The 23,061-nt window shown below is 45.0% G+C and overlaps 2 protein-coding genes and 1 pseudogene across 25 annotated transcripts; 2 read left to right on the top strand and 1 right to left on the bottom strand.

Moving 5' to 3' along the window:
* Positions 1-4,468: 4,468 nt before the first annotated feature.
* LOC147990042 (wall-associated receptor kinase 3-like) lies at positions 4,469-7,247 on the top strand (annotated as a pseudogene).
* Positions 7,248-10,658: 3,411 nt separating this feature from the next.
* On the top strand, positions 10,659-21,534 carry LOC125529005 (putative mitochondrial saccharopine dehydrogenase-like oxidoreductase At5g39410). Of its 24 annotated transcripts, none has more exons than XR_015619038.1 (12): positions 10,659-11,021; positions 11,485-11,610; positions 11,710-11,930; positions 12,009-12,073; positions 12,242-12,404; positions 12,796-12,889; positions 12,988-13,247; positions 13,422-13,591; positions 14,111-14,168; positions 14,255-14,487; positions 15,026-15,098; positions 18,260-18,611. XR_015619038.1 is itself a non-coding variant. In XM_087547188.1 (12 exons), the coding sequence occupies exons 2-6, from the start codon at positions 11,572-11,574 to the stop codon at positions 13,019-13,021; spliced, it is 348 nt and encodes a 115-aa protein (XP_087403314.1). In that variant the 5' UTR covers positions 10,659-11,021; positions 11,485-11,571; the 3' UTR covers positions 13,022-13,247; positions 13,422-13,591; positions 14,111-14,168; positions 14,255-14,487; positions 15,034-15,098; positions 16,073-16,215; positions 18,334-18,611. The 24 variants fall into 24 exon arrangements, 21 of the variants coding, with proteins under 21 accessions (XP_087403314.1, XP_087403299.1, XP_087403340.1 ...); XM_087547188.1 differs by lacking the exon at positions 12,009-12,073 and adding an exon at positions 16,073-16,215 and having other exon boundaries at positions 11,485-11,577; positions 11,710-11,765; positions 12,801-12,889; positions 15,034-15,098; positions 18,334-18,611; XM_087547173.1 differs by lacking the exon at positions 12,009-12,073 and adding an exon at positions 16,073-16,215 and having other exon boundaries at positions 11,485-11,577; positions 11,710-11,765; positions 12,801-12,889; positions 18,334-18,611.
* On the bottom strand, positions 18,875-20,839 carry LOC125529006 (mitochondrial pyruvate carrier 1). Its single transcript, XM_048693418.2, has 4 exons — positions 20,605-20,839; positions 19,491-19,545; positions 19,264-19,399; positions 18,875-19,084 (listed from the first exon to the last, which is right to left on the bottom strand). The coding sequence occupies exons 1-4, from the start codon at positions 20,698-20,700 to the stop codon at positions 19,048-19,050; spliced, it is 324 nt and encodes a 107-aa protein (XP_048549375.1). The 5' UTR covers positions 20,701-20,839; the 3' UTR covers positions 18,875-19,047.
* Positions 21,535-23,061: the final 1,527 nt, after the last annotated feature.

Here is a 23,061-nt window from a genome sequence, read left to right as displayed (position 1 = left end):
TATAGAACTCTTGGACAGCATAAAGGCCTACTTGAATAAGAGTTTTTCAATGAAGGACCTTGGAGAAGCTGCTTATATATTAGGCATCAAGATCTATAGAGATAGATCAAGACGCCTCATAGGTCTTTCACAAAGCACATACCTTGATAAGATATTGAAAAGGTTCAATATGGATCAGTCTAAAGAAGGGGTTCTTGCCTGTGTTGCAAGATGTGAAATTGAGCTCAGCTCAATGTCCGACCACGGCAGAAGATATAGAAGAGATGAGTGTCATCCCCTATGCCTCAGCCATAGGTTCTATTATGTATGCCATGCTGTGTACCAGACCTCATGTAAACCTTGCCGTAAGTTTGGTAGGAAGGTACCAAAGTAATCCCGGCAAGGAACACTGGACAGCGGTCAAGAATATCCTGAAGTACCTGAAAAGGACTAAGGAAATGTTTCTCGTCTATGGAGGTGACGAAGAGCTCGTCGTAAAGGGTTACGTCGACGCTAGCTTCGACACAGATCTGGATGACTCAAAGTCACAAACCGGATACGTGTATATTTTGAATGGTGGGGCAGTAAGCTGGTGCAGTTGCAAGCAGAGCGTCGTGGCGGGATCTACATGTGAAGCGGAGTACATGGCAGCCTCAGAGGCAGCGCATGAAGCAATTTGGGTGAAGGAGTTCATCACCGACCTAGGAGTCATACCCAATGCGTCGAGGCCGATCAAGCTCTTCTGTGACAACACTGGAGCTATTGCACTTGCCAAGGAGCCCAGGTTTCACAAGAAGACAAGGCACATCAAGCGTCGCTTCAACTCCATTCGTGAAAATGTTCAAGATGGAGACATAGATATTTGTAAAGTACACACGGACCTGAATGTAGCAGATCCGTTGACTAAACCTCTCCCTAGAGCAAAACATGATCAACACCAGAATTCCATGGGTGTTCGATTCATCACAATGTAACTAGATTATTAACTCTAGTGCAAGTGGGAGACTGTTGGAAATATGCCCTAGAGGCAATAATAAAAGCATTATTATTATATTTCCTTGTTCATGATAATTGTCTTTATTCATGCTATAATTGTGTTATCCGGAAATCATAATACATGTGTGAATAATAGACACCAACATGTCCCTAGTAAGCCTCTAGTTGACTAGCTCGTTGATCAACAGATAGTCATGGTTTCCTGACTATGGACATTGGATGTCATTGATAACGAGATCACATCATTAGGATAATGATGTGATGGACAAGACCCAATCCTAAACATAGCATAAGATCGTATAGTTCGTTTGCTAGAGTTTTCCAATGTCAAGTATCTTTTCCTTAGACCATGAGATCGTGTAACTCCCGGATACCGTAGGAGTGCTTTGGGTGTACCAAACGTCACAACGTAACTGGGTGACTATAAAGGTATACTACGGGTATCTCCGAAAGTGTCTGTTGGGTTGACACGGATCAAGACTGGGATTTGTCACTCCGTATGACGGAGAGGTGTCATTGGGCCCACTCGGTAGTGCATCATCATTATGAGCTCAAAGTGACCAAGTGTCTGGTCATGGGATCATGCATTACGGTACGAGTAAAGTGACTTGTCGGTAACGAGATTGAACGAGGTATTGGGATACCGACGATCGAATCTTGGGCAAGTAGCATACCGATTGACAAAGGGAATTGTATACGGGGTTGCTTGAATCCTCGACATCGTGGTTCATCCGATGAGATCATCGAGGAGCATGTGGGAGCCAACATGGGTATCCAGATCCCGCTGTTGGTTATTGACCGGAGAGCGATCTCGGTCATGTCTACATGTCTCCCGAACCTGTAGGGTCTACACACTTAATGTTCGGTGACGCTAGGGTTGTAGGGATATGTATATGCAGTAACCCGAATGTTGTTCGGAGTCTCGAATGAGATCCCGGACGTCACGAGGAGTTCCGGAATGGTCCGGAGGTAAAGAATTATATATAGGAAGTGCTATTTCGGGCATCGGGACAAGTTTCGGGGTCACCAGTATTGTACCGGGACCACCGGAAGGGTCCCGGGGGTCCACCGGGTGGGGCCACCTGCCCCGGGGGGCCACATGGGCTGTAGGGGGTGCGCCTTGGCCTACATGGGCCAAGGGCACCAGCCCCAAGAGGCCCATGCGCCTAGGGTTCAAGAAGGGAAGAGTCCCAAAGGGGGAAGGCACCTCCTAGGTGCCTTGGGGAGGAGGGATTCCTCCCTTGGCCGCACCCCCCCTAGGAGATTGGATCTCCTAGGGCCGGCGCCCCCCCTTGGACTCCCTATATATAGTGGGGAAGGAGGGCCTCTCATAACACATCTTTGGTGCCTCCCTCTCCCTCTCCAACACATCCTCCTCCTCCATAGTGCTTGGCGAAGCCCTGCCGGAGTACTGCAGCGCCACCACCACCACGCCGTCGTGCTTCTGTTGGATCCATCTTCCTCAACCTCTCCTTCCCCCTTGCTGGATCAAGAAAGGAGACGTTACGCTGACCGTACGTGTGTTGAACGCGGAGGTGCCGTCCGTTCGGTGCTAGGATCTCCGGTGATTTGTATCACGTCGAGTACGCCTTCCTCATCCCCGTTCTTTGAACGCTTCCGCGCGTGATCTACAAAGGTATGTAGATGCAATCCGATCACTCGTTGCTAGATGAACTCCTAGATGGATCTTGGTGAAACCGTAGGAAAATTTTTGTTTTCTGCAACGTTCCCCAACAGCACCCCCATGGGCCTCCCCCTGCGCCTAGGGTTGGAAACCCTAGGGGTGGGGGGGCGCCCCACTTGGCTTGGGGGGCACTCCACCCCCCTTGGCCGCCATCCCCCTTGGAGATTGCATCTCCTAGGGCCGGCGCCCCTCCTAGGTGTCCTATATATAGTGGGGGGGAGGAAGGGCAGCCGCACCCTAGCCCCTGGCGCCTCCCTCTCCCTCCCGTGACACTTCTCCCTCTCCCTGAGCTTGGCGAAGCCCTGCCGAGATCGCCGTTGCTTCCACCACCACGCCTTCGTGCTGCTGGATCTCCATCAACCTCTCCTTCCCCCTTGCTGGATCAAGTTGGAGGAGACATCTTCCCAACCGTATGTGTGTTGAACGCGAAGGTGCCGTCTGTTCGGCGCTAGGTCATCGGTGATTTGGATCACGACGAGTACGACTCCATCAACCCCATTCTCTTGAACGCTTCCGCTCGCGATCTACAAGGGTATGTAGATGCACTCCCCTCTCCCTCGTTGCTAGATGACTCCATAGATTAATCTTGGTGATGCATAGAAAATTTTAAAATTCTGCTATGTTCCCCAACACCACCGTCCTCGTCGGCCGCACTGGCTTGCCCGGAGACCTACTCTGGTGGCGGCGAGGGGGGAGCTAGCAGGGGGCGCCGGCGCGCGCTAGGGTTTCGTCGCCGCCCGAGTCGCCCCGAGCGGAGCAACACGGGGGTTGGGGGGTGGGCTTTGGATCTACTTTTTCCAACCATATAGGAATACTCTCTACGTGTACACAACCTTAGGGGTAGTTTGGTCTTTTCTGATGCTTACAAATGGAAAAGAAAAGAGAAAATCAATAAAAGAATGGAAGTGGCATGGTAATCAAAGAGTCGACCAGCCGAGTGGCAATTTTGCGAAGCCAATCTTCGAAGTGGCAATTTTGCGAAGCCACATATAAAAAGTGGTAAATATCCAATTTTATCGTCGGAAGTGGCCCGGTTGGTTGCTACTGGCTAGGGTTCAACCTCACCTGCGACCGCAGCAGCAGTCTACCGCGGTTGTTCCTCGACAGCGAGCGCGAACTCATTCGCGTCCAGGAGATCTTTCTTCAAAACAACACAGTGCGCGTCCTTCGTGACGACACGATCAAATTGATGACCAACATGCCTGTCATTATCATTTATGACAGTGACTTTGACTGCGTCTTCACGGGTCTTGGAGACACGCCCTACTCACTTTCGACCAACGGCAACGAGCTCATCCTCATAGGGTGCAACGTTCAGGCGTCTGTTCGGACAAGGTAGCCAGCAGGACCGAGTAAATAGCATAAAAGTACTACTTTACAGGTTAGGGTTTCAAAAAACTACCGGTTTTAAATTTTTCGCTGATAACTACCAACTCAGGGGTTGCCTGTTTCAAAAAACCCAAATTGTTGAGTCTTTATCAGTTGATACCGATTATGACAGGTCGGGCCCGCATGTAAACACACCGTTACTTTGACCTTAGTTTGACCGTTAACTTACATGTGGGGCCCACATGTAAGTTTCCTCTTCCTCTTCTCTTTCTTCTTCCTCTCCATCTCTTCTCTTCCCTCCCCCTGTGTCTCCCGTCCCGGCCATCTCCCCTCCAGAGCCGGCGACCTCCCTCCCCTCCAGAGCCGGCGACCCCCCTCCCTTCCCAGGCCGGCAACCCTCCCCCATCCCCCCCGAGCCAGCGACCCTCCCCCCCGAGCCGGAGCTCCTGGTGGTGACGAGGCCGGCCTCGTCCGCGAGTCATGGCGTGGCGGCGGCCCCAGGCGAGGCACGGGAGCCGCGAGTCATGGCGTGGCCGCGACGCAGGTGAGGCACGGCATGGCGGCCGTTGCGGGCGCGGCTCGCCGCTGCAGGTGATGCCCGGCATGGCGGCCGCTGCGGGTGCGGCTCGCCCGCCTCAGCTGGTGCACAACATGGATTCCGCCGCTGTGGGCGCGGCTCGCCGGCCGAAGGCAGAGCGCTCGAGATCGAGCTCCTGCCATGGTGGGTGCGCCTTCTCTGGATCTAGGGACCTGGTTGCTTTTTTAAAAACTTCCAGGGACTCGATCGCTTTTTCAAAAAACTTCCAGGGACCCGATTGCTTTTTCAGGCATCGACATGTGGGCCCTGCATATCAGTTAACGGTCAAACACACGGTCAAATAGACGGAATGTTTAGGTGCGGGCCCGACCTGTCATAAACAGGTTTAATTTTTAAGCAATGGACATTTAGGGTTTTTTGAAACAGCCGACCCCCGAGTTGGTAGTTATCAGTGAAAATTTGAAACCGATAGTTTTTTGGAACCCTAGCCTGTAAAGTAGTACCCCCTCCATTCCACAATGTAGTGCTTCCTCTATCCACGTGCTTCAACTTTGACCGTAAATTTAACTATCAAGATCGATTGCGGCGGGAGCAAAAATTATATCAGTGAATTCGTATTCGAAAGAAGTTTCAATTATATAACTTTTTCTCCCGTCGCAGTTGGTCTCGTTGGTTAAATTTATGATCAAAGTTGGACATCGAAAAGCGCGGGCGCACTATATTTTGAGATGGAGAGAGTAGTTTTATGCTATTTACTCAGCAGGACCCCATCAGCGGTTGCACCTCCTTCTGCCCCGTCAACAGATCAACTGGCAGTTACGCCTCAAGGCAGGTACCGTCTGGCGGCAGCGACTGGTACTGTTATGGCATCGGCTGCTGCCAGGCGCGCATCTCCATGTCCACGGACAACATGCTTGCATCGTGGATGGTCAACACAATCGGCGAGGACCATGCAACGCAGGGCAAGAATTCGTCGCGTGCGACCATTCTGATCGCGGAGGAAGGATGGTTCGACCAGCGGCAGGTCTCCGACATGCTGGCCCGAGATTTTCAGCACCACCTTAGCAGATTGAGATCTGTGCTGCATGTTCCCGTTATTTTACAATGGGAGGTCGTGCAAGGCTTGCCGGGGCGGCCGGCTGACGCCAAGTCACAGCATCCGACGACGGCGACTTGTCCCGTGGAGGTAGCCAGAGGTCTCTGCAAGAGCACGCACAGCGATTGCAAATGTGGGAGCAGAGGCTATTTGTGCCAGTGCAGCAATGGCTACGTAGGCAATCCTTACAACAAAAAGGGATGCAAAGGTAACATATCTCCATCTTGTACTATCTCATGTAGTATATGCCAGCAGGCGAATTTACCCTTTTTTGTTTCTTCCTCCCAGGTGTCCGGAAGTCCTTAAATACAGGTGAATAGCACTGCAACTTAAACAAATTTTCTCTCCCCTTTTCACCTATATTTTTACATGCAGGTTGGAGAAGATGATTGACTAGCAGCCATATGCATGTCTTTTCAGGTATATACATCATTATGGGAGTTGCTATTGGGGCTGCTGCTGTCATACTTTCGGGGCTGCTGTCATACTTTCGTTCTTCATTGCTATCTTCATTTCAAAGAAAATTAAGCACCAGCGGGCACAAATGTTGAAGCGGCAGTTCTTCTTGAAGAATCGTGGACAGTTGCTACAACAGTTGGTATCTCAAAGAGCCGATATTGCGGAAAGAATGGTTATAACCTTGGAAGAGATTGAGAAGGCCACAAATAATTTTGATAAAACATGTGAGCTTGGTGGCGGAGGGCATGGCATGGTTTACAAAGGGATCTTATCGGACCTCCATGTTGTGGCCATCAAGAAACCAAAGAAAGTGATTCAAAAGGAGATTGATGAGTTCATTAATGAGGTTGCAATCCTATCACAGATCAACCATAGAAATGTAGTAAAACTATATGGTTGCTGCCTTGAAACAGAAGTCCCCTTGTTGGTTTATGAGTTCATATCCAACGGTACACTTTATGAGCATCTTCATGTTAAGGGGCCAAGATCTTTGTCATTGGATGATAGGTTGCGGATAGCAACTGAAACAGCTAAATCTCTAGCATACCTTCACTCGACAGCTTCAATACCTATCATCCACAAAGATATCAAGTTTGTTAACATACTTCTCGCTGACAGCAAAGGTGGCTGATTTTGGTGCTTCAAGATACATTCCCGTGGATAGGTCAGGAGTAACAACAATGGTGCAAGGTACAATTGGATATTTGGACCCCATGTACTTTTATACACAAAGGCTCACAGAGAAAAGTGATGTTTATAGTTTTGGTGTCATTCTTATAGAGCTGTTGACTAGAAAAAAGCCATTTGCATACATTTTATCGGATGGTGAAGGCCTCGTTGCACATTTTTCTGCTTTACTTACTGAAAGCAATTTGTCACAAATACTAGACCAACAAGTTATTGATGAAGGAGGCAAAGAAGTGGAAGAAGTCGCTGCGCTTGCTAAGGCGTTAAGAGGAAAGGATCGTCCGACCATGAGACAAGTAGAGTTGACATTGGAAGGCCTTCCAGTATCCAAGAAGAACATGTTAGAGGCCAAGGAATTTGAAAGGAATGATATAATGATAAACCACCCATGGGTTGGAGATGAAAGAAGCAGTGAAGAATCGACAAGACAATATAGCATGGAAGAAGAGTACATGTTATCCTCAAGGTATCCTCGATAGCTCTGTATACACACGAGTACAACACAGACTCAATTTCTGTCTGTATTCATTTAACCTAGCTTTGTGCCCTTGGTTCATTTGCTCAAATGGTTAAAAGCTATGTAGCCTGTATTACATTCTCGCTCTGTATAAACTTTTTGTTAGTCAGTCTAGTTGACTGTGAACTTGTTTTCAGTGGTTAATTGAAACTCGTTGTCAATGGTTACACTGCTTTCGATCTTCTTTTTTATTTGTGGAAGAATCATTATTTGTATTCTTGCTCTTTTGTAAACTCAAAGTCAGTCTTGGTTATAAACCTTCTTTGGACCTGCTACTCTGCTTTCAGTAATAGCTGAGCGTGACCTTTTTGGACTGATCTACTACTCTAGAGCAGCATCTAGAGCCAAATTGATGTGCTTACATAGCTCTTCTTTCCCCGTTTGCCTCCCCTCCATTCCTCCCATTCGTCTCCCCCTTCGGATCCCCACTGCCCTCCCGATCTTCACCTCACGCCCGCCTCCCCTCCCGTCGCCGCCGGATCCTTGCTGGGCAAAGCCTGTGTGGGGGATGATGGCGGCGGTGGGGGCGTCCCTTCTTCCCGGCTTGAAGGCGTGTTTGTGACGGTGGATCTTGAGCGGGTGCCTCGGGATGATGTGTGTGTGGCCATGGCGCCGGTCACGCAGCGATGTGACCTTCTCTACCTTTGGCTATCTTCATCGTCGGTCCAAAGGGATCTGGTCGATGGGTGTTGCCTCGCGGTGGCTTTCCGGCGGTGGATCAACTAGAGGAGGAGATAGTGGCCTAGCTACTGAAGTGGGTGAGGATGCCACCATCGTCGGCAGTGCCCGTGGGTGTCGTTTTCCTCGTTGGAGGCGATGGTGGGGCGTCCCTCGCTCCATTGTTTTCGGGGAAACCTCAGATCTGGAGGAGGCTACCATTGACGGCGGGTTTCCACTACGATGCGTCGTCCACCGGCCTGCTCGCCTTCACTGTGGTCCTCCTCGCCCGGCGCTGGCGTCAGCGCGTGCGCGTGGAGACCTTCAGGTCCGCGACCGGCAGGTGGGAGACAAGGGAGCAAGCCGCGAGCGGCGCCGCTCGCTGCCTCGGCACGACATCCCATGGCATCCATGCCGGCAACTGCTTCTACTGGCTCAGCCGGCGCCGGGGCCGCATCCTCCGCTATGATGCAGCCCGTGAATGCGCCCCCGTGGGCGGACCGGTCGAAACGGAGGGTGGGACAGTCACTAGGATCCGTCGGCGGCAGGCTCCGGATGTGGGTGGTAGATGCTTTGTGACTTGTGAATGCCACGTGTTATTCATCAGGATGGGTCTCGCGTGAGACCTGGTCTCATAAAATTCTTTTCCCAACAGAGGCAAAGCGTCTCGCGGGAAGAAAATCTTATACGACCCGGGTCTCACGCTTCAGATCGATAGACCCACTCTGATCTATCTGGCGTTATGAATCTTGAAGCAGCTAACTCCCTCGTCTCTTCCAATGCCAAGTCCCGATTCGTACCGGGCAATTTGCTGCTACTCGGCGCTCGTGCGGAGATGCCTTTTGCCGTCAGCGTCCGACACCGTTTCTCGCTGCCCGGGCTCGAGGCACAGCCGGCGCACCGACCCGGCTGCTCACCTCCATTAGCAGCGGCCAGGAGGATTGCAGTCCTAGTTCTGCAAACAATTGCAACGCCTCCAATGTCAGCCATCAGCATGACCTCTTCCTTCTTGGCTATCAAATAAAAAACAAATCGCATTAGGGAAGAGAGTTAGCTGCGAGTTTTTAGATCACAAGTTAGATCTTGGATTTGCACAATGAAAAAAATAGCGCGCTATATCGCTGCTAATAGCACGCTATAGCATATAGTGAATTGTCTCACTAAATAAGTCAATGTACAATGCCTCGCTAATAGGATATTTTCAGGGGCCACGCTATTTTCTGTAGCGCGCTATTTTTTTCATTGGATTTGCATACTCGCTTCTGACTTTGGAATTCATGATTTTATCACCGGCATCTTCCAACTGACATCATGACATTATTTGAAACCAGTGCTTGTGCCTGAGCGTGGCCGTGGCATATGGGAGTGGGCATCTGGCCGCGGTGGAGCGCCGGCGATTCGGCGACGAGGAGCAGGGTCGTCGCGGGTAGGGACGAGCAGCAAGGTCGCGGCCTTGGAACTGAAGATTGGGGAAATTTTAGTGGGCTAGTTGCTTTGAGATTCGTAACGCCGGATGTCAAAGATCAGAATAAGTCTACCTATTTGAAGCGTGAGACCCAGATCGTATAAGATTTTCTTCCGAGTATCGCGGCATGAAGAGAGTCATCAGCGTGTGGTTGATGGACGAGGCAGCAACGAGGCCGCCGGTGTGGCGGCGTGTGCACGAGGCGGTTCTGGGCGAGATGTGGGAGTACTATTTAAATAGGAAAAAGTCTAAAACAAACCTTAAACTTGTAAACCAAAGTTAAATCGAACCCCAATCTTCAAATCCCTGAAATCAACAATTTTAAAATAATCAACAATTTTAAAATCTCGATATCCTTAAAAGAAAAGACAGTTTTTAAGAATTGCGAACATGTTTGCAAAAGTGTAAAGAAATTTTGGAAATACGGTTTTTTTAAACACAAAGTTCAAATGTGACCATTTTGAAATCCCTGAATATATTTTACACATGAACCATTTTTAAACGTGATTTTTCAGTAACAATTTTTAAACCTGAACAAAATTTTGAATTGAGAACAATTTTCGAAAAGATGAACATTTTTAAACATAATCATATTTTGAAAAATAGGAACAAATTTTGAATCCTGAACAATATTTTAGAATGTGAACATTTTCTAGAAAACTTAATAATGGGGAAATAATCGTACTTTAATTATTTTTCCAGGTTTCAAAATAGATTGTATTTTCAACAATTTGTCCTTTTTTGCCAAAAAGGGATCACACTTTAAAGAATGTTTGGTGCTTTAAAAAATGGTTTATGTTTAAAATGTCATGTTTCTCAAAAACTGTTTGTAAAACAAAAAAAATGTTCAAATTTTTAAAAAACGTTTGGAATTTTAAAAATTGGCTGTTTCTTCGAGAATATTCGGATTTCAAAATTGTTGACAATTTTCAAAAAAATATTTCAAACAATTGTAGAAAATGTTTTCAAATCTCGACGTTGTGTTGGTTTAAATATTTTCGCGCTTTCCTTATCTCTGCAACGGCAATCAGTTAGATTGGCTAGCAGGACGTCTGTACTAGTGTTAGGTTGGAGGTTCGATTCACAAGGCTCTTTTTTTTTTCAACGTTTTGATGTGGCGCGGTTTTGGAAAAAATATTGCAAAATAAAAAACACGCTTCGCCCTGTCTGATGGGCCGGCCCAGTCTGGCCGCAGCAACGTCAACGATCCCTGTTTGGGAACGCACTTAAAGTTTAAAATAGACCGAGAGCCACCGCAGGTCGCCACCCTTCGCCGCGGGAGAGCCGGGGCCGCCGCGATCGTGAGCAGCCGCCCGCCCATCCTCCATCCCCACGCGGGCGCACCTTCCTTCAGCTCCTCCTCGCGCCGCCCCTCTCCTTTGCCCCAGCCGCCAAGACCCCGCGGCCGCTTCACCGGGTTGCGGCGCCGCCCCGCCCGATAGCCTCCCAGCGGCCGCCTGCCGCCATCCGCGCAGACTGCTTAACCGACTCCCGCGGCCGCTTCACCGGGCCACGGCGTCGCCCGCCCATCCCTGCGTGTGCGATGGCTGAAAAATTCGATCTGCGATGTGCACGGAGATCAAGCAATGACGGCAACATCATCGAGCTTTGCAGGTATTGAACCCCCCCCCCCCCCCCCCCCCCCCCCCGGTCCCCTTCCCCTTCCCCAGATGAATGAATTTGCTGGCACGAGTATGCAAGATAGAAAATTAAGTGAATCTTTTGATGTTGTCCCCTCCGCATTAGTATGAAATTCAGAAATTATCTTGTTATCTTTGCCCACTAGCATTTTCTAGACTAATAATGGTAGTGCAGATTTCAGCTAGAGCTTGCAGAGTTTTAAAATATGTTGACCAAATCGTTTCTTCAAAACCTGGTTCACAAATACTATAATCTTGCTATTGGCTTCTATGAGTGTGGCTGGACTGAATCCTTCCACTTTGCTCATAGGTGAGGACTCTTATCAAAGGAACAAATAATTGGTCTTTCATTCTTCAAGAAAGTTATATTTCAAAAGAAAAAATATATGAAAATATGTCATAGAACATTGCTAACTGTGATTCCCCATGTGTCTTAGCATTTTAGGTGGAATGGTGAATCTTGAAGCGAAAGTACCAAACGGTACGAGCACTTTCTGGCCCTATAGCTTGAGTTGAAGCCTGGGATGAAGGTCGTTTTTCTTATGAAGATCAAATAACCCATGGTAGAATGATTTTCCTTTTTAAGCTGCTCTTGCTGCAGCTATATAACTTGATAATGGAGCATACAACATCGTGATGTTTGTTTAATTGTTTTGCTGTAGGTTTTGGATGTCAAGTGTGGAATAGGCAGACCATTAAGAGAAATTCCAAGATTTAGGTTTAATTCCCGTTTCGCGCTTTCACCTCTCTTCATATCTGTGAATACTGATGTGTTCGGGTTTAGACATTCTCATATGCATGATTAATGCAACTGAAGTGATTCATGTTTTTCTTACTTTGAACTGAAAACCTGTGGGGGCATGATTTTGAGGAGGCGATCCCGGTATTATTCATCTTTCAATTTTTTTTATCATGATCTGTCTCTTTGAAAAAGTTGAAAACCTAATATGATGGTTTACAGAGCACCAATAAGTTAGAGAAGTTCGACCTCAACCTTTCCAGGAATTAATCTATTTTGGAACGGAGGTACTAAGCAGTACTAATACTTGTCTCTTCTGTTTGTAACCTAAAGAAGATGTATAATTGTGTCTGTAAGTTAGATAAGGACTATTGGCTTTGTGATATTTCGTTATCTGATGTTTGTAACCTAAAAAAGATATATAACTGATCAAGCAACTGTTTTTTGGTGATGAGGTCGCCACCAAGAACGGGTAACATGGAGGCGTGCCTTAGCCTGGAGCCCAGCAAGAAGATCATCGGGAGCTTCGGGACATTTGAGACGGCCGTTCTCCATGTGGCCAACGCCAGCCAGCTGCAGGCATTGCGCCGGCCTCGGCAGGAGTCGGTCAAGCCCAATGTGAGTTACCAATCTTCTTACATTAGAGTGTCGTAATTGATTTACTTATTATCATAGCAATATGCTTGGATGGTAGTAATTCATGACGGGATTAACAGTACCCCATCACAGAAACTTCTACATTCAGTTAGAAGGACTACTTATGTCTACTTAAACGTGTTCCTTATCCCGACTTTCATATACACGCATAGTATGAACCGTAGTCCTGCTAACTGCTAGCTTTCTTTGGTCATATCTGATTCTGTGGTGTTAATCCACTCCTACGTTGCCAAACTCAGTTTGATTATACATGGAGTGTGTTATATACTTTGATGATATTTTCAGATTTTAAATATATGACAAGCACAATCCCTGATACTAATGCTTACTCTGTTTATTTTGGATGTTCAAGTGTAGCATCTATTGACCAATGCAAGCTCCATCAGGATGTGCGTAGTGTCCATAAGTTCCCTTTTGGCCAGTACATGGAGAAAAAAACATGGAATGTACAACAATCCTACATGAAACATTCTGAACGAAGTCTTATTGAGCTACCCCTAGAAATTTTTGCAGTTTCTGTGAACTCTTGTTTTATGTTCTATAGGGCCAACTTGCATTTTCACGTCAAGCATGGCTGATTATCAGAGGGCAAGGAAAGATGGAGTAGCAGAAGCATTGCTTACGATGAGTTCATCGGGTCAATAGTGCACATTAACAAGCATTGCCTGTTGTCCGCCTTCGCCTACTTTGACGAGGACGATAGCGGGTACATCACCGTTGACCGCTGGAAGAGGTGTGCTGGGAGTACAACACAAGCTGACCGGCATCGCGACATCGCCAGGGAGGTCGGCAATGACAACATGCGTATGTTTATTCACTGCAGTCACCATCTCAAATTAATTAATTAGTTTCAATTAACTCTGTTGAATAGTCTGTACTATTACGCTAATTACTACAAATCTGAAATGCAAATTGACCATGTCTCATTTGATTAGGATGTTCAAATTGACTATGGAGAGTATATGACAACTCATGCAGGTTCGTAATGACTTGAAGAAAGCATATGAGAAGCGAGTATAGGAGCTTTAATATTAGAGCAACAGGGGAGGAGCAAATGATTGAAGGGCTATCAGCCGTGTAAAAGAAAGCTGAGGATAACGTCACCAGGTGGAAAACTATATTTGGTTGACATAATAACACTAGCAAAGGTGAATAACAATGTAACATTATCTTTTCATTAGTTGATCCATTCAACTTTTGTTTGATATGACTGGCATGATATTTGGATAGGAAAGTTATTTGTTAACTTCGTATCATTTTTATGTGCAAGCTAATAATTATGCACTGTGCATTTGCCTGCAATTTCCTAGAAGTTTTCCATACTTTTCGAAGAAAATGTTTTGTGAAGTATAGGCTTTCTCCCTGTTGTACATTACCGCGCACAGGCTTTCTCCCTGTTGCATATGCCTTTATAATAACTTGAGCTATCCATACTTGGATTAGCAACTAAATCTTAGATAATATGAAACTTGTTCTCACATGTCCATTTTCCATAATTCTTAGATGTCCATTCTAGATATTGAGCCTAGAAGCATGCACTTCATGTACAGAATATCTAAGATTTATAGCATTCACTCATATCTCTGACCACAAGATACAATCACTGACTATATAGTACAATAAGATTTGATCTCTGAATAAAACCTCACCAAAGAATCTTCATACAGAAGTATAGACGTTGATGCAAATGTATGGAGCAGGGTAACCAACAGATCCACACATTTGGTCAGTGATGAATCAGTGCAACCTATTGGTACATGAGTTATTTCTCTTTCTTTCTCTAAACTACTCTTTCTCTTTCACAATTGCAGTTCAGCACCTTCTATGAACTGCACCTTATATCATGTCTGATTGATAATTCCTTGTGGTGGGAGGGGAGGATATTCGGTCTGAGTATGTCAGAGAGGAGGAGCAAGACAGAATTAATAAGGCAATAATTGTTTCCCTTTTAGTTTGGATCTCTGTTGCTTCATGATGATATTATCTAACTGATGAAAAGGGAACGTTGTACGTGACTGATGAAAGAGTTGTTTCGCCTCACCAGGCAAGAAACTTTTGACCCATCCCTGCAATGTATTTTCATAGTGCCCTTGTATAAGTAAATGGAAAGAATTCTGAATGATGAAGAGTGTCTTATTGCATTAGTTTTTTTATATCTGCAGAGTGTGCACATGACTTTCTTCCCTGCCTTTACTTACTAATGAAAAATAAACAGCAATGCATGTTATCTTTACTAAATAATAACACTAAGTAGGAATTCAGAATAATAACATATTAATAACAACGGGTAGGAATTCTGAATAAAAATAGTGCATGAGAAATATGGCATGCACCTTAACATAGAAATGTCCTTTTCAATTGCTCGGATGTTAATGTTGCAAATGTTCTTTTCTTGTTCTCTTAATAATGGTTTCAGACAGAGAGTTGCGCCCATGTTGTATGCCAACATTGGTCCTTAGATTAGTCAATTTTTGTTGCAGCATATGTTCTCTATAGATTTTTTTAGAATGTCTATGAAGTTTCATCTGCAAGCTTTTGATCCAAATGGCTACATCCTTATAAGGCTATTTCTTGTTTGTAAGATGAATAGTCTATGTCAAGACTCAAGACTCAAGAGAAGCAAGAGTGCATAGCAGTAGCAGTTGTTCAACCAAGGTAATCACTTGAACCGAATATTTCTAAATTATAATTAAAAGAGGATGGGTTCTTAAAAATCTAACATATTCCTTTTGATTCTTGATCTTGTTTCATATATAGCTTAGACGTAGCATGTCATGTATGAATTTATTTCCACTGGGTGGAAGCATTTTATGCTCTTACCTTTCTTATGCTTTTAAGACTTTTCATTTTGGCTTTATTAGTCAGGACGTGCATTGCATGTACACGATTAACAAGTACAAAATGCCAAACCGGTAAAAGCGCACTTTATTATCAATTCAGTCCAAATGGTTTGTGCAACATTTGCATGTAAGAGTAGATTTGCATGTGTTCTTATTTTTTTATGGCTAATTAGCTAAACACAGTTGCTACATAATGGTTCCACTTGCTGACAACGGTGAGGTGCAATGGAGATTGCCCTAAGATACACAAATATATTGCTGAATTTAGCAAAGTTGTCTCGAGCTAACTCTTCTAACTTCTACAATAGCCAATATACATGGCATGTTGTTCTCCAGACAGAGGTCAATTCATTTTTTACTATCATTGTCTATTGCTTCCGAGATAAGCACATGCTGACTTTTATATTATCATTCTAGATGTATCTTGTGTTACAAGTTGTTAGATCATTGTTGATGCTGCTACATCACTCTGACTTTTGAAGATGCTCTTATCCCTTTTGTTTCAACATGTCTTCTTTGCTTTCAATTAATCTTGTGTGAATTCAAAGCCGACAGAAAGTGCCATTTTTTTTGTTCTAGCATGTCTTCTTTATACTCCCTCTGTAAAAGGCTTTTATATTTCTTTACGGAGGAAGTATTTGTAAAAGGCACATTACATATTTTTTTAATTTGACTTGACTAACTGAGCTTGCATAATTCAGTTCATCATAGATTATCCAACGTGATGTAGTAAAAGGCACATTACATATTTTTAAATTTGACGTGACTAACTGAGCTTGCATAATTCAGTTCATCATAGATTATCAAATGTGACATAGACAATAGAATATAGATGGCTTAGAAGGGTTCTATGAGCATAGATGGCTTAGAAGGGTTCTATGAGCAAGGATTTTCTTTGGGCGGAGACGTGCATTGCACGTGCAAACTTACTAGTAAGTTCTAATTCAACTCACTGTTGTTATCAGTAGTACCATTAATTACCTAGAGTGCGTACTGCTGGAAACTGAAAAATACTACTCCCTCTGTTCACTTTTATAAGGCTGCTCCCAATGGACAGGTACTTAGATGGGGTGCTAAGCATATTAAATAGCTTAGCAACAAACTTCCCTATGCATAGGTGATTAGTTTTTTGTAGCTAAGCTCCCTTCATTTAATGATTTAGCTACTAAACACTCTCATGCATTGGTGAGTTTGCTTCATTTAAATATTTTGCCTAGGTTCGCGCGTTTGGCATTGATTCTTTCCGGGGTTACTACACCCGTCTCTCTCCTCTTAATTGTCTTGCCACATCAGATTTTTCATCTACATGGCATGCTTAGCACCCGTACAAGGTGGAGCATTGGGAGGGGCCTAAGACCTTGAAGACATTTCAGACAATATGCAAAACAGCTCATTTTGAGTTGTCTGAAACGACTTACAAAACATCTCTCTCCTCTTAATTGCCTTGCCACATCAGATTTTTCGTCTACATGGCATGCTTAGCACCCGTACAAGGTGGAGCATTGGGAGGGACCTAAGACTTTGAAGACATTTCAGACAATATGCAAAACAGCTCATTTTGAGTTGTCTGGAACGACTTACAAAAGTGAATGAAGGGAGTAGTAACTGTCTAGGGGAGAAGAATAGTGCCCCATGGCGAGCAAGCCCAAAATGCGACTCAAATTGCCACTTCCATCTAGATCTTGTCAGCAAATTTCACTACTACTACATGTTGGAAATATGTGCAATTTACCAAATGATTTTATTAATAGAAATATTAGATAAAGCATGACTAATATAACATGGATAAAAGTAGTCGTGCGATCTGACAAAGAGAAGGTAAATAACATCTTCATATATGAACTGCAACCAAACATGTCTAAAGCAGATAATAGAACAGGTTGCATAGATAGCGTAGAACCTAACATATTTAGGACAAACACTAGAGCAAAGAACTGCTAGAGAATTTCTAACAGAAAGAGCAAGAACACGTGCGGGACAGCAGCAGCAGTAGCACTGGACTTGGGGTCGGTGTCGTCGCCAGCCATGTCGTCGAGAAGATCGTCAACGTCGGGGAAGAAGTCGTCGTCGGGGAAGTAGTCGTCGGAGTCCGGGGCGTCCGCGACGAAGAAGTTAGTAGTACCGGGGCGTCCGTGACGAAGAAGTCAGTAGTCGCGCTGAGCGCTCCCCAAAAACCTTATCACCCTTCTCCCGTACAGGACTCAAAAGGTGTGATTTCGGAGGCCTACTGTCCCGACCCGCGGTGCACGCCGCAAGTAGGGATGGGGAAGAACGTAGCAGCAGCGCAGTGCTCAGGAACTTGTGGCGAGAGGAAGAAAAGGTTCTGATGCGTCTTTCTGGGAGGAGCGACCTCCCTTTTATAGGCGCAAGAGAAGGAGGCGAGAGGGCAGTGATGGGAGGTGAAACGAAGAGACAGAGATGAAGCGAACAACCAACAGCCAAAGGGCTGCACCGTTCGCATTCAAACTTCACTTTCGCAAAAATCTTTTCAGTTTTCGTGTGACCTTTCGTATACCCGTAGTGCGTGGCAAAAATTTAGACATCGGCTCGGCTCATTCCCGCAACCCAAGGCGTGGCATGGCGGGCGGCAGGGGAGGAGCGCGCGTGGATGTCCCTCTTGTTCTCATGCTCATACTAGTGGGGAAAGAACTAAACTAGTAATGTGGGACTAAACTTTAGTTCCACCTCCTGCCTTGTACGAATGGGCTGCGTGGGCTTTTAGAATTTATTAAGAATTTCTAAAACTGCTATTGGGCTAGTCCTAAAGTAGACAAAATTCCAACACTACAGCCCCTAAAGCAACAAAGAAATTTGTTACCTCCTAGGAGCCATGTGAAGCTTAATGTAGACGCCCCATTCGATCAAGATTTCCTGGAGGGGAATACCTATTATATGGGTTGAGAAGATGAACTTTATTAATGCAAGTAATTGGAGAATTGATATGGGCCCTGATGTTTATTTTTGTTGAAGCTATAGCTCTGCGGTATGGACTTTCTCTTGCACAGACAATTGGTTTCAACAAGATCATAGTGAACTTGGACAATCTGCAGGTTATCAATACAATGAACGAGGGAGGCCGATCACTGCACCCCGTGGCTGCATTTTTTTGGTGATTGCTATCAATGGCGTGCAAATTCTATTTTACTTCATTTGTGCACTGTCCTAGGGAAGCTAATATTGTTGCACATGGATTAGCTAAGTTGGCTAAAGGCCCTTCTTGTAACAGTTTCCTTGATAAGTCTCCTGGGGAGCTCATCCCTCTCTTGCTAAATGATGCAGCATTGATCACAAGGTTATAAATATAGAGACATGTTATCAAAAATTATAATCGTACACAGTCTCGTTAAAAAACCCGCAAAGGGTGCCTTTATGAGCTGTATATTCAGGATAGTCTGGTCGAAGGAGGAATAAAATGTAAAGTAGTTAATTAACAAACCAACTCAACAAATCTCTTGTGGGCTTAATTAGTAGATCAGACGACCTTCGTGCACCTTACCAGACGGCCTCCGGCTAGTATGATAGATGCAAAGTATCTATAGTCCGATGCCTAGAATTGTCGAATGCGGCATGGACAGACGATGCACATTGACGTCCTTCTAATCCCTCCTATGTCAAAGGATCTCATTCCGTATCATAGGGGTTTCCATTTTGTTGTATTCCGACAGTGTAATTAATACATAAACTTTACGATCACAAGCATTACAAATTGCCCGAAACCAATTTTGTTTACATAAATAGTGTCTACAGTATTCTTCGGGCCATTGTTACTGTTGGGCTTCAGGCTCTTTCTTCTCTAGGTAACTGCAAAATCCAAGGCCAAACATCTATATTATCACTCTATTGTTGCATTAATTAAGTGCCATGTTAGCATTTGGCAATTATGCAACAAACAAGAAAACAATATAACCATGTTTATGATCTTTTGGTGGATACTGTGGTATAGTAATATGGCAAGAAAAAGTTCACATAAGAAGACTTACCCTTGAGCCCTAGCATAGCGAGATAACTGGTAGAGTTGGACGCTTTCGTTGGAGGCATGGGTTGCCATAAGAAAATAGTTCCGGGGCCGTACCACCCATGCGAACCTCATAAATAGGCCAGAATACACACACATGACTGCACAACACAATAGTAGTCACTAAAGATAGTTGAAGATGTATTGATCATGAAACTATATCTAGAATCTGTGACTTGTCAGACAAATAACCTGCAGTCATATGGCCGGATATCAATTCAGGTGGCTTGTTCATGTCAGCCATACCCTAGAGATGAAATAACAACCGAGGGATTATTAAGTTACAGTGTCAAAGAATTTAATGACAGGCGAACTTGAAAAGATTATTCATTTACACCGTTTCATGAACTTCCTAGAAAGAGATCATGCTTCAAAATCCGATAATATTTTTGTAACTATAGTAAGTAACAAATTAATGAATTATTCTTATGAGTAACAGACATACAACACTGATGCATATGAATCGACTGGAATTCATGGGTTCTAATAATATTTAAGTATATATTAGTTCTCTTTTGGTTCATAAAAATATGAAAATCATAGAAAGTAAGATGACATGTATCTCAATTTCTACAAGGAAAGAGAACGATGTGATTTGATGGATAGGATATGAATTTTTCTATCGAGTCTAGGCTAATATTTTTTTTTCTTTAAACTATGAAGGATTGCTTCCTATCCTATATAAGAACAGGAATCCATTCCTACAAATGAAAGAGCTTTGGACGAACTTTTTCTATAAAATTTAAAACCTTTAGTATTCCTACGAAGTTCCCGTAAATCAAAGGAGGCCTTAAATCGTGAAATTGCAGTGGGTCGCTAAGAGATATATTAGGTTGACTATAGATGACACAATAACTTTATTTATTAGTCATGCTCTAATAGATTCGGGGCATGATAGACTCACCGAAGAGAACATTATCATGCAAATAAAAAACTAAAACATCTGTCTTTCCTTGGTCTCCTTCCCCGTTTCCACAACCTCTCTGGTCACTCATTTGGGGCGATTGGAAGATAATTAATTTCGGGTTGTATATGTTAATATGTTTGTCAAACTTAAAGAATTTTGACGTAAAGCTAGAACTATAATTAATTTGAAATGGAGAGCACGGGAGAAATTCCCCGTATATAGATAGATGATCATAAACTGCAACCGGTGTCACTAGGAATTCGCAGCACTCTGGTAGTCGCGATCAACCAACAGCACAGGTTAATTTGGGAAAGCTAGATAGATAAACCAGGTACAGAGAGAGAGAGAGAGAGAGAGAGAGAGAGAGAGAGAGAGGAGAGGGAATCGTGGAGCGCGTACCGCGAGGATGAAGCCCCAGTTGCTGACGGGTCCCCAGAAGTGCGTGGTCTTGGGGCCGACGGGGCTGTTCAAGAACGCCTTGAGCGCCGTGGCCATGGCCGATGACCTCGCCCCCTCTACGGCTGCTTGCTTGCCGTCCGCGGTCGCGGGTGGAGTGGACTCGTGGAGACGGCCAACGGCTGAGGAACGGGCTTCCGAGCTTGTGGGGGGTGGGTGGGGGCAGCGAAATAAGAAGATGATTTAACGGAGAGTAGGCGCACTGTCCCACTCATGCACTTGCGTGCGCAGGTCCATCACATGATCTGGAAATGATGCGGCCATGCCCATGCGGGGGCACTGTACATGGAGTGGATATGCACTGCACCGTGAGCTGATTAGGCTCCACCGCGTTCGTGGCATGGGCGGCTAGCTCGAATACTTTGAGGTGAGGTTGCTCTTGTTCCTACCACATACGATCGTATCGCCGCCGGGTGGTTGGAGCATTTGAATTACTCGCTCCACGTAACCGAGGGCAGATCGGCATGCCTAGCCGAGGCTCAGCGTAGCTGGATTTGCTCTCATCACCTGTCTGCTTGTACGTGATAGTTAATTGCTTGTACAGTATTTTTAACTGAAAGGGAGACCGGTCCGACGATGGATGTGTCGAACAATGACTTGGTAACTGACACATAAACAATGGATTCGTTGGAATAACCATAGCAGCCACTTGTGGGGGGCCGGCATCGTGACGTCCGATAATCTTTGTTCTTTTTCAGGAAGGAAATGATCGGATAAGATCACGTATGCTGACCAGGACGTCGACGGCGGCGGACGATGTGGAGAACATGGGTCAGTTTTCCTTTTTTTTTCCATCATGGAAAACATGTTGATTAGTGTGTGTTTGGCCACCTTCCCACATCTACCCGAAGGGTAGGAGCATTTTCATTTTTATAGTTCATTACATCTATGCACTCTCTCCGTCCACTTTTGTAAGACTGTTTAGACATTTAAGACAATACCCAAATCAGTTCACTTTTCAGCTGTATGAAATAAGTATCTTATAAAAGTGAACAGAGGGACTACAACTTATATGGATTGTTCACTTTGTCCTTTTCACATAAGCACTACCTTTCCGATGATGGCTATCCTAGCAAAAAGGGATACATCGCACCGTACAAAGAAGAAAGATAGCATATAATGTTTAATTCTTTGACCGTTCACCACTCTCGAATTTGTGTCTTCGAAGTTGTTGATTTTTATGGCATCGGAACGGTAGACCTCCTCGATGATATAAAGACCTTTCCATTCAGAGAGGAGTTTGCCTGCAAAAAATCTTAACCGGGAGTTGTATAATAATACATAATCATCTATAAAAATAAAAGAAGCGTAAACTGTAAAAGGAGGGAAATAAACAGGGGCGCCACGCACCCGCACATGGGCCTACACAAATCGTGCACGGGATGGAAGGGGGTGCGCACTTTTGCGCTATCTTTCGCCTCGGTCGTCGAATAGGAGGACACGATCTCCTGGCTATTCAATCGAGAGTTGGTTGGTGGTTTTCGGCTAGAGGAGTTAAGGATTTGAGGGCTGTGGAGCACTACCGATCACGTTGTGAAAGCATAATCTTTTTTGCTACTCGTTTCTTCTCTCTCCTTTATCCATAACAGATTTCGATGTTGTTAGGGCATGTACAATGGTTGATAAAATTGTCTTATCTTAAATCTGACACATAATTTAGAGAAGGCAACAAAAAAATTAAATGCACTGGAGGTCCTGAAAGTTTCGTCGGGGTGTCACTTTAGTCCTAATTCTTTCAAAATGCACCTTTAGGTCCTAATTCATTAGTAAGTGGTTCACCCGAGGTCCTTTTTTCACGAGCGCTTGCTGACATGCCCACTTGGCGCATTGACCCACGGCACGTCAACAGAGGGCCCAATCGCCAGGCGAGAGAAATACACTGGAGGTCCTAAAAGTTTCTGGGCAGTATCACCTCAGTCCTACTTTTTTCAAAATGCTCGTTTAGGTCCTAATTCTATAGTAAATGGTTCACCCAAGATCCTTTTTTGCACGACCGCACACTGACTTGCTCGGTTGCGCGTTGACCCATGCCACGTCGACTTAGGGTCACTAGCAGATGACGAACATTGCAACAAAAAAAACCTATTTTTTCAATCACTAGCTGTAAGCATTGATTTAGTTTGATTTGCATTGTTTCATTAAGTTTCTCAAACCGCCTGCTCTGATTTGAGGTTGGGTGATAGGAGCTTGTGGAGGAGGTGGAGCCGACGATGCTGCTGCAATGCTCCCCTTCGTCACCCGCTTCCCTGTCGAGGAGCTTGTTGTCCTAGCCATGGCGATGGTGTGGGCACGAGAGGATTTCGGTAGGGGCTGGAAAATGTCAAGAGGGGGGGTTTACAAAGGGCTTTCTGTAAAAAAGAGCAACCGCAACAGCCTCTAAGTTGACATGGTGTGGCTCAA

Source organism: Triticum urartu, chromosome 1A, assembly GCF_056163025.1.
Source record: "Triticum urartu cultivar PI428250 chromosome 1A, HENAU_Tu73, whole genome shotgun sequence".
NCBI lineage: Eukaryota > Viridiplantae > Streptophyta > Magnoliopsida > Poales > Poaceae > Triticum > Triticum urartu.
The sequence above is the reverse complement of the archived record's forward strand: the minus strand, read 5'-3'. Positions and strand labels throughout refer to the sequence as shown.